The sequence below is a fragment of the Tachypleus tridentatus genome, chromosome 11, assembly GCF_004210375.1.
Source record: "Tachypleus tridentatus isolate NWPU-2018 chromosome 11, ASM421037v1, whole genome shotgun sequence".
NCBI classification, from domain to species: Eukaryota; Metazoa; Arthropoda; class Merostomata; order Xiphosura; family Limulidae; genus Tachypleus; species Tachypleus tridentatus.
The window spans coordinates 37649769-37661107 of record NC_134835.1 but is presented as its reverse complement, the minus strand read 5'-3'; the positions used below and the strand labels follow the sequence as shown (position 1 = coordinate 37661107).

Here is an 11339-nt window from a genome sequence, read left to right as displayed (position 1 = left end):
GTGTTCACATTTTTCTATTAAATGCTAAAAACGGTTTTTATTTTTATTTTCCCATTTTTATTTTCATCTTTCGAAGCTCTACTCAAATAAATAGTTGAGGCTAACAAAGCAAAATACATATTTTTTCTTTATGTTCATTGGCCTTAAGATTTTGGCCAGCAGTGTATATATAGGTTGTTTATGATGAGTAAAATAAAATCGAAATTAATATTGTAATTATCAATGTTCTTTATTTTTTTTTTTGGTTTGCTAGGTTAAACTACTGTATTATGGAAGATTATCGTTCTTAACCATTACCTAATACAAATCATCAGAGAAATACCAGCCCCCCGCTAGTACAGCGGTATGTCTCCGGATTTACAACGTTAAAATCAGAGGTTCGATTCTCCTCGGTGGGCTGAGCAGATAGCCCTTTGTGGCTTTGCTATAAGAAAAACACACAAACACAGAAAAATACCAAAAGTTCTTTTTGTTTAGGTAGATAGTAAAGAGAAAGTAATGTAACGAATTATCACAAAATAATATGTGGTTCTTCAAAATATTCATGCACTTACCTCGTAGGTCCCACGGCATTCTGTGCATTTGAATATTGGTAAATATAATTATTAATTATCATATTTTTATTAAAATGTATAATATTATCAACGCCAAATGAGTTTACAGTAAAAAGTACTTTTTATTAAACCAGTGAGGTAATAAATAGGCTTAGTGATGAGGTTTACGCGAGCAGACGTTGAATCATTGTACACCAAAATTCCGCTAGAGGAAACCAGAGATTTATGTTTCATTATAGTTTATTCAGAGTAGGACAACATAAAAGCAGTACGTAACGGAGTGTGTTCAAACCTAGCGTCCTTTATTGTTAAAATGTACATACCATCAGATACATGGGGTTCTAAACTAGTGTCTATTGCGGCTAATCTTTTATTATGTTATCATGAAATGTTAAATAAATGTCGCATGAAACCAAACCACTACACTGTAACGTTTTATGAACATTTTTACAATACTTATATTGACGGAAAAAGTGGAACATTTTTTAACAATGTTTAATATTCAGCATCATAAAATAAAGTCACAAATTGACCATGAAAATCGATTATAAGTTGTTTTTGTGTTGTTTTTAATAATCTAATTAAGAGCAAACAAATGTTTAGAAGTTTATATGAACATTTGATATTTCTCTTTATATCATATTTAAAGAAACGGTTGTGAAAATTCTTACCTGTGAAGCTTACACGATTGTAAGTAATAACAATTTCTTATATGATAAAATATATACGAAACCTAGGATAATTAGTTTAGCACGTCCACATAAGTTGCTCTTCAGGTTGGCAATCTTATTTCTGATTAAAGTGGAACACTAAAAAACTTGTTACAAATGCCTAAAATTTGACTTGAAAATAAGATATTTCATTACTGAAAGTTCATCATAGAAATATCAGATTTGTACATCTAAACTTACAGATATTGATCAAGATGGAAATACAAAAACATTAAATTCTATAAATATAAATGTATGATAACATCACTGACCAGGAGCACAGACTACATATTCTGATTTTACTTCAAAATTAATATTTATTCTCGTGTTTTGTTTCGTTAAAAGATTAACAGGGAAAAAAGTATTTTCGCTTTCTTATTATTGCTCATACGTTCACTATATTTGTTTCGAATTTCGCGCAAAGCTACTCGAGGGTTAACTGCGCTAGCCGTCCCTAATTTAGCAATGTAAGACTAGAGGGAAGGCAGCTAGTAATCACCACCCGCCGCCAACTCTTGGGCTACTCTTTTACCAACATATAGTGAAATTGATCGTCACATCATAAGGCCCCCACGGCTTAAAGGCCAAGCATATTTGTCGAACGCCTTAACCCACCTGGCCATGCCGAGCCAATAAAACAGTATATTTGACTGTCAGAAAGTAAGAATGTCATTAAGAATAAGAATAAAGATTATAAAGAACATTTTTAGTTTCGCGCTTATAAAGTGGATATATTTTTCTAAAGATTTTATTTTAGATTTTAAATCAAGCATCGAATACTATTGAAATTAGTACTAACTGAATGATTATTAATAACGGACTTATTAAGCAAGTAATAATAAAATAATAACACTAACAAGTTTAAAATTTGGCAGTTTGTGTGATATTATAACCTATTAAGAGTGAGAACAAATTATATCCAATTTTTATTTTCTGGCCCAATATTTGGTTTCAGGAAGAGAAAGAAATAGAATTTCAGTCATAAACTTTCCTTGTCGTATGTAATTCCTGAAGAGGTTTTTTTTCCATACTAGTTCAGTAGGTTTTACAATATAAAACTATTACCAATTTTATATCGATTTATAAGTCACAGCTGATAAAGAAATTTCGAAAACAAATGTATTTATAACGATATTTAACTTTTGCTAGTAACTTGTCAGTGAGGTAAAGCAGTCCTCCGAAAAAATTCAAGCTGATTCCCACTATGAATAACGTGTTCGTAGAAGCTCCTCCAACTAAGAAAAATCCTAAGATGATTTGGCAGAGGCTTCTAATTGTACCAAGAATCGAAACAGTGAGAGCAGAAGTTAGTGTGATACAGAGAAATTCAACATACACCAGACAAGCGCCAATTACCACAGTCAAGACAAACAGCGTCAAAACTTGTGGATCTGGAAAATACAGAAAAACGTATATGATTACATGAACAATCTGAATTCGCCATTCTTATACTTAGTTGTGTTTTTATTTTCAGCATTATTTGAACTATCGAATTTTATAATAAGCATGTAAATTGTACAGATTAGTTTAGAGTTGACTTTTTCCCCCCAACAAAATGTGGATCTTTTCTTCTAAACAAAGAATTTAGACATTTTACAAAGAATTAAACTGTTTATGAAACATTTAGAAAGTAGTAGACCTTCCATTAATTTTCTTATATTGTGACCGGTCGAATCCTTTCACATCGATTGCTCCCTTCATATAAAAACGTATTCTTGTTTCTTAAATTGGAATATTAATTCACTTTCAGTAAACAAACGTTTTTTTCTTGTCTGGTGTTGATTATTTATAAACAAAATTATAATTATTTTTAATCATACATAGAAATATCAATTAATGTTTTGTTGTAGTGCTATTTATTAGAGACAACATTTTCATATTTCCTATAGCTTGAAATATAGGCAAAATACCCCATAACATAAAGAGAGACAAGTTTATTTGATATTTTGATTATAATGCTGATACATTCTTGGCCAAAATGTTTGTTTTGTGAAGATGAAATACAAATAAAGTTAAGGATGTCAAAATCTTCATATATATAATTTGTGTAGAGACGGGTCTTATGGACATCATGAACGATTTATTAGAAGATCAGACAAGTTTATCAGGCACCCATAGAAAAATGTGTAATACATCATTTAAATATCACAATAAAACGTATATTAGGACAAAATTGGTTATTACAATTAACGTTTCAATTTTATTTTTTTTAAGCACTTAAAAGGCCCGGCATGGCCAAGCGGTTAAGGCGAGCGATTCGTAATCTGAGGGTCACGGGTTCGCATCCTCGTCGCGCCAAACATGCTCGCCCTTTCAGCTGTGGGGGCGTTATAATGTGACGGTCAATCCCACTATTCCTTGGTAAAAGAGTAGCCCAAGAGTTGGCGGTGGGTGGTGATGACTAGCTGCCTTCCCTCTAGTCTTACACTGCTAAATTAGGGACGGCTAGCACAGATAGCCCTCGAGTAGCTTTGTGCGAAATTCAAAAACAAACAAACAAATTTAAGCACGTAAAAGAACATTTCAGACCGCGTGAATAACAAGTTTCAGCAGTTTACCACTAGGCTATGGACAGACAGGAATCACAAAAATTTGCTACGAAGTTGTCCGAGAAATACGGAAAGAGCAGATACATTTATAAAACAAAACATTCTGATACTCTTATAGTACGTTAATTCTTTATGAAAAGTTGTAACTTTCATTCTTCATGTACATATTTCAAAACAAATATGAAACGTTCGGGTATTTGTTTGTTTGTTCTTAATCGCAGTAAGTCGTTTGTGCACTGTCCACTGCAGGTATTGAAATTTGATTTTTAGTTTCTAAACCCGCAGGTTTAAGATTGATCCACTGGGACATTTAAAATGAGAAGAAGTGATTTATCACAAAGCTGCACGATAAGATGTCGATGTTGAACTTATCGTAGACTCGAACCTATTCATGTACGTGGAATTAAAATTTACGTAAATGTTGGGCATTTAGCTTTTTTTTTAATTTCGCGGAAAGCTACACGTGGGCTATTTGCGCTAGCCTTCCTTAATTTAGCTAGTCATCACCATCCATTGCTAACTCTTAGGCTACTCTTTTACCAACGAATAGTGGGATTGACCCTCACATTATAATACCCCACGGCTGAAAGAGCGAGCATGTTTGGTGTGAGGGGGATTCGAACCTGCGATTCTCGGATTACGAGTCGAACGCCTTAACCCATCTGGCCATGCCGGACCATTTACTAAACTTACGACAATGTGACAAAAAGCAAAACGATTCATACAAATGTGAAATTTCTGCTTTTACAGTGTTATGTTTCTTTATGTTTTGTGCGACGTTCCTTAATGTGCTGTACCGGTTGTAGGGATCGAACTCCAAATAAGAGTATTTAAGTAATCGGCTATACTGTGTCAGCTACTGACAGGGCGATGCCTATTTGTATAATAAATAAAATATGATTTATGTGATTAATAATAATAATATGTTTTCAATAAGTGCACGAAAGTTATTGAGATATTTAAACTCATACAGTACGTTTATCTTAAAATATTGTGACGGATTTACTATCATATATCTATTGTAATATCGATATCTCTTTAAGTTAAATTTATATTTAGAAATGTAGTAATTGATACTATTAAATCTGTACTGTGAAACTCTGGCTTATTCACTATTATGTAGAAAATTCGGGAGTGCAAGGATTCTGTTGATAAACCTGCTGCACGATCGACATTCATAAGCGTTTTATTATTTATTTCTTGTTTACAAATAATAACATTCTCAGCCTCCAACTCCTAGAACTAACTAGTCGCATGTTTGTCACAGACACACACTTTTCTCTGGAGATAAATTGCTCATTTACCAAAAATATACACACACAGCAACGATAGAGTTACTTGGTTAAGATATAATAGGTTTTAAATTTATCCTCTCAATAATTTTTTAAAATAATAATCAGTGAAAAATACTGAAAACAAAACAAATGTCGATTACACATACCTGAGAAATGAAGAAAACTAAAAGCTTGACCTAGTTCGTCTGTAAACCAGGACATAAACAGTAGAATAGGAAGCGAGTTGTAGCAGAGGAGTTGAACAAATTTTAAAACTCTGTAGTTTTGAGCTTCAACTAAGGTAAAATAAAATGATTTAGAAACGAGACACACTACAACATTGACATAGCCTTGATAGTTCACCGTTAATTCACCAGTTCCTAAAAATTGAAACGAAACATAAATTAAAATATATTTTAATATATTTCATTCAGCGGAAAAGACTATAATACAACAGCTTTAAATTACAACTTCAATTACTTTTATTTACAATTTGGAATAGCTTCAATACGTCTAATTAGTTCTAAAATTCAAACAAACATTTGCCATACCATATGAGTAGCGTATTTTGTATACTTAAATAGATGAAGATCCCTAAAATACATTGTCTTGGTCAAAATATTTGCGTACTACTCCATGTTGATATTATTGTGTGCGTGCATGATATGAAGTAATTATATTGAGTAAATGCCTGAGTAGTAACAACGAATTATTGAAAAAAACATGCACTTATTCTGATCTGTATAAGTTGTTTGGGACATTTGTTCGACCAAATACGCCTGTTTTGTATAAAATGGAGAGCTTATGATATAATTTATCTAGAAACAGATCAACGCTTTGGTCATACAGTGTCTCTGTATTTGGCTTATAGTCATGACTCGTCTCTTTCCGGAATTTATAGTGCGTCAAATTTTTCGACTGTCCAGAAAATGTGTGAAGCAAATGTACACTGCAAGAACAGTAAGGTACACCTAGTGTAGTGTATCCAGCATTATGAGACGTCATCGGACTAGAGAAAACTTTGTTACAATTCTACTGGCAGACGTCGAAAAACCACAGCTCCAGATTACCATGTTTTGCTCAGATTAACAGTTCAAGGCTGAAAGAAGTCTTGTAACACTTTACAACAGGAATGGCATGAATATATTCGTTTCAGGGTATTCAGAGGAAAAGTAAATAAGAGACTATCCAAACAAAGTTATTTTTGAAGAAGAGCTATCTGCAAACAGATATTAGCAAGAATTCACCACTATCACCATGCGGGCAAGCCAGCATGACAACTTATAGTTAGGACACTAACAACATGTTAGCTTTCCAGATTACTTCTGTTTTGGGCTTGCTATGGGTGATGGTAGGATTTGTGTTCGTCGTTCACCTAGAAAAAAAGTCAAGGGAACAAGGTCTTTCTCACAATGAACATCCTCCGAAAGAAAAAAGTCAAGGGCCAAGCCAACATTTACCACATGGAAACAATATTTCTGCCATATGCTAGAGCAAAGTTTGGTAATAGCTTTTTTTGTTCTAGAATAGCTTTTCCGCTGCCTACAGTAAACGTATTGTACAGAATTATCTCAACCAGGAGATTGCTAAGGCCAACAAAGTTAACAGATTGTAATCCCATTGAGATTACAAAGGCCAATAAAGTTAACAGATTGTAATCCCATTGAGAACTGTTGTACAGAACTGAGATGGAAAATTGCTAACTACGACCCTGAAACAGCTACAGCAGCTGAGTTGCAGCACGTTCTAGTGATAAGTTGGGCTGAAATCACAATGAATTACATCAATAACCTCATCAACAGCATGCCTCGTCGCCTTGCAAAGATTATTGGAGTGAGGATCAACCAAGCAATGAATGTTTAATATGAATTTATATAAGGGCACAGTTGCTATTTACAATAATTTGATGTTACATTTTGTCATTGTATATGTTTTGATAAAGCTTTGTTGTGGTTAGTGAAATGTTGAATTTAAAATGTTTGATGCTCTAATAAATCGTTCATGTTGTCAATGGAATCCGTTTCATCATGCGAACTAGATGTGAAGATTTTTAAGTATAGCATGCATTTCCCAGTGTGACAGCGCCAAGTGTATTTGTGTTTCGTATTAATAACAATGATCTTATTTGTTGCAAAATATGAAAACATTTTGGCCAAGTCTGTATGTTTTGGGTAATTTGATCATAATACACTTACTAGTTATCATAAAGTTTGTGAATAAGCCATACCAAAAGGTCGTTTCACGATTGCCATGACCAACAAAGTTAACAGATTGTAATCCAATTTGAAACTGTTGTACAGAACTGAGATGGAAAATTGCTAGCCACGACCATAAAACAGCTACAGCAGCTGAGTTGCAGCGCCTCCTAGTGATAAGTTGGGATGAAATCACAACGAATTTCATCAATAACCTCATCAACAGCATGCCTCGTCGCCTTTATCATGTCGTTGATAAATAGTTGAGATATTTATGTGGCTTTTTTTTAGATAAAAGACAGATCTGAAAATCTATTTTTATACACTCTTTACGAATTCAAAGTGAACAAATTAAACGGAATAGAAAACAAACATCTAAAATTTACACGATTTTTATCACAAATTTTAAGGCCAAGTCTATTTAATGGTTCCCCAACTGGTAGGATTTAATATGTAACCCTTAAATATTTTAAAGAATCTTTAGTTTGAATCCTCTACGAAAAACATTTCTCAATATTTATCTTATCGGAAAATTGTGTCCTTTCTTAATATCTCCTTTAACTTCACACCTGGTTAAGCAGGTTTTAATGCTTTGCGAAATTAGTTTCGTACCATTAAGTTGCTGTCAAGGAACCCTTTCCATACAACAATATTTGAATTCGCTAATGGGAATGTGGTCTTCCCAGATGAGGATTATTATCAGATAATATATCAGATTAACTTGAACCCCTTCCTCCTCGATAGTTTACCTGGTTGCTACTAACTCTGAATTTTAAATTGTAGTCCTTTGTATTTACGTGTTTATGCTTTTCTTATTGCAAAGCCATATCGAGCTATCTGCTGTGTTCATCGAGAAGAATCAAACCCCTTATTTTATAGATCCGTAGACTTACCTCTGTCCCAGTGGTCAGCCCTCTATAGGGAAATATTTTTTGTTTCATCATCTATCCTAACTGATAACTTCTAGCACTGACGAAATACTCACGGGATAGTTACTTGTTGGAGACCATTAAAGAGATATGAAGTAGTATCTCACCCACCTCTTGATTTGAATCCGAAGTAAACAAATTAAAAAAGAACATTGAGAAAACAATTTGCGCTGTTTATGAGAAATTGTAGGCCTGTTGGTTTCTGGTACTTTCGTAACTGCTAGAATCTTCGTCACTGAAATCTCTAAAAGCATGACCTACATATCGCTCGGACACGCGTGGCAAACGCTTTCACACTTGCTATAAAGTGCGTCATTAAAATGTCTGAAATCATGATCTTTATTTAAATTGCCTAGACATAGCTTTAGCATGGCAGACATTCTCGTAGTTGCTATAAATTGCATCACTAACATGTATAAAATTACAACTTTAATACAAAATAATGCAGTATATTTTGTATTGTAGTATCCAGAAAGTATTTAATAATAATAGAAAAAAATTATTGTATAACTTGTTTAGATTCAGTTTACCTGAAATCATACATCCAATAGCAGCTAAGATCACAGACACTTGACTCAACCAACTTGGTGTCTTCTTCTTCAGTAACATGATTGATAAAATCAAGTTAACCAAAGGACCACATCTCTTGATGCTGGTGTAAAGAGGAATAGACATTCCTTTCAACGCTGCTAAACTGGTCGTAATCTGAACGATATAACAAATAGTTGGCCATAAAAATGACTGGCCTGAAATAAAAAGATACCAAAAGTGTAATATTTCTTTGACCAATATCACACTTTACACGTTAATCAATTGTGTAAAACTTCAAAATTATTGTGTTCGTTAAACCTAACCAATGCTTTTCGAAGCGATGATACGTTGCATGCTAAGAGGTCTCACTAATAAAAATAAAGCACATAATTATTGCTTCGGCGATGTTTTCTATCCTCAAAAATAAGAAAATATACAAGAGGTGCACAAAGAAGTTGTCTCCCTTGAAAATGTAGTTAATTTGTTATATCTTTTATAAGATAACAAAAAATATTTAAAACTATATGTCTTTAGAACGTACTCCACGAGATCTGTTCACATATGATCACAAACCTTAATTTTAACACCACGCTTCGTAAATACCTGAACTTTTCATGATTTTAGTGGTTGACTGAGTACTTTGAGTACTTAAAAAAGTTTGTCTTCTGATTTGGCTTGCAATCTTCGTTAATCGGTTTAAATCAGCCCGTAAATCTTCAATCGGACTGATATAAGCTGACTGACAAAACCATTCTATAACATCAATTCTCTTATTTCTAAGACTCCTATTAACGATTACACAGTTACAGAGAAACTAATTTGATCATTTTGTTGGTTAATTGAAATAAGAAGATATAAAAAACTACAGCAGGTACACAACACTTTTTACGAGAAAATATAATTAAAATTATAAAAAGTTTAGGTGTTTACGAAGTTTAGTTTTACAATTAAGATTTGAGATCATATTTAAACAGATCCAGTGGAGCACGTTCCAAATACATATAGTTTTACATATTTTTCTGTGTTACCTAATAAAAGATATAAAATATTAACCACATTTATAAGAGGGCACTTTTTTGTGTTCATTTCCTGAAAATAAGAAAGACTGGTCGCCAAAAATAGTGTATTTGCATTATATGGAATTGAGTAAAGAGATTAAAAATATATACCTCAATGAAAACAATGTTTGTTTCTATAAAAACGAATAATTGTAAATAGGATAAAGGACTGTTCAGGGAATTTTTGTTTATAAAGACAGCACACTTGAAAAGATAAAATGGTGTGATCTGTTCAAGGTAAAACAATTTAAAACACAAGCACTCCATGACAGCTGGTTTACAGAAGCAGGTAAAAGTTGCAGCAATACACGTAAAGTAACTGTCCCTTGAAACTAATCAACGTAATTACAAGTAAAACATTTCTCTGTCTAAATTTGTACGAGTAAATTTGTGCATTACTGTTGTTAAAGACGTAATACGTCCTGCACGAATGAAAAGATATTATATTTTGGGGTGACGCAAATACGATAAGAAATTCTTGAAATTTATTAATTTTTAGCTACACATAATATATCTTTTTCAGTGCCAACACTGCAGTCGGTGAATAGGAATTGAAAAGTTGTACGGGTTGATACTAATGGTAATTTGTTTGAAGTCCAAAAAGGTAAATGGCCTAACATGTTACGTACTTTTACTTTTTAGGACAATATTGAGAATGGTCAATTGTATTTCAAATCACACAATGTACAGTAAAAATCCAGTTGGTAACGACAACTATGATTGGTTTCAAGTTGCTGTGTTAGATTTGTAGTTTCACCATAGATACAAACACACAGAATAAATTTTAGACAAATTATGCAACTAGAAGTGAACAGAAAAGGTTATTTTTTATTACAGTCTTGGATAAATACAGTTCCGGTCACATACATCATAACTTGAATTAATACACTCTATTTGGTTACACCAGTTACAACACCAACGTCACTTCATTTACAACTGGTAGCATGAATAGCAATACTACTTACTTTCTTCCAGTGTCAAAACAGAGAGATTAATAAGTTTCAGGTTCCGAAGGACTTCTAAAACCAGAAGAGTGAACATAACTCGAACAGTTGTGATGAAGAATGGGAAGTAAAATTCTTTAACTAAAGTCAGATACTTCAAGACGAACACTAATGAACCGGAACATAGGATAAAAGCAAGTGATGACACAACACAGGCAATCCAAGAAGCCTTGAAAGACGAATTAAGGATTAGAAAATAATAGTATTGAAATTATGCTGTCTTAACTTTAAGAGGATTTTAAACTGAATAACTTTAGTATAACCAGCTAAGTAATTTTTAGACATTGAATAATTGTTTACTATCTAAGTAATCGAATATAGTAATGGCCCCTAAACTGTATGAAATTACCATTTGTAGTAATTAGGTATTTTCAACAGGAAATGGACGTTGGTGATCAATGACTTTCCTGTTGTGTGAAAAAAGATAAATATTATTTTCATGCTAAGTACTTAGCCTACTAAGCCTATTTCTTTGCGTGACATGTTGTAGTCTTTGAACGTATGTGCTGAGGTGAGAAAGTATTCGGTTTTATTT

The 11339-nt window shown here is 33.0% G+C and overlaps 1 protein-coding gene across 1 annotated transcript in view; it reads right to left on the bottom strand.

The window, feature by feature from the left end:
- Window positions 1–691: 691 nt before the first annotated feature.
- Window positions 692–11339, bottom strand: part of LOC143231339 (uncharacterized) — a 36277-nt gene continuing 25629 nt past the window's right edge. Inside the window, exons 5-8 of the mRNA XM_076465884.1 lie at window positions 10766–10973; window positions 8742–8957; window positions 5255–5467; window positions 692–2655 (exon numbers count right to left, since the gene is read on the bottom strand). Coding sequence (XP_076321999.1) covers window positions 2345–2655; window positions 5255–5467; window positions 8742–8957; window positions 10766–10973 — 948 coding nt within the window. The 3' untranslated portion in view covers window positions 692–2344. The remainder of the gene's footprint in view (window positions 2656–5254; window positions 5468–8741; window positions 8958–10765; window positions 10974–11339) is intronic.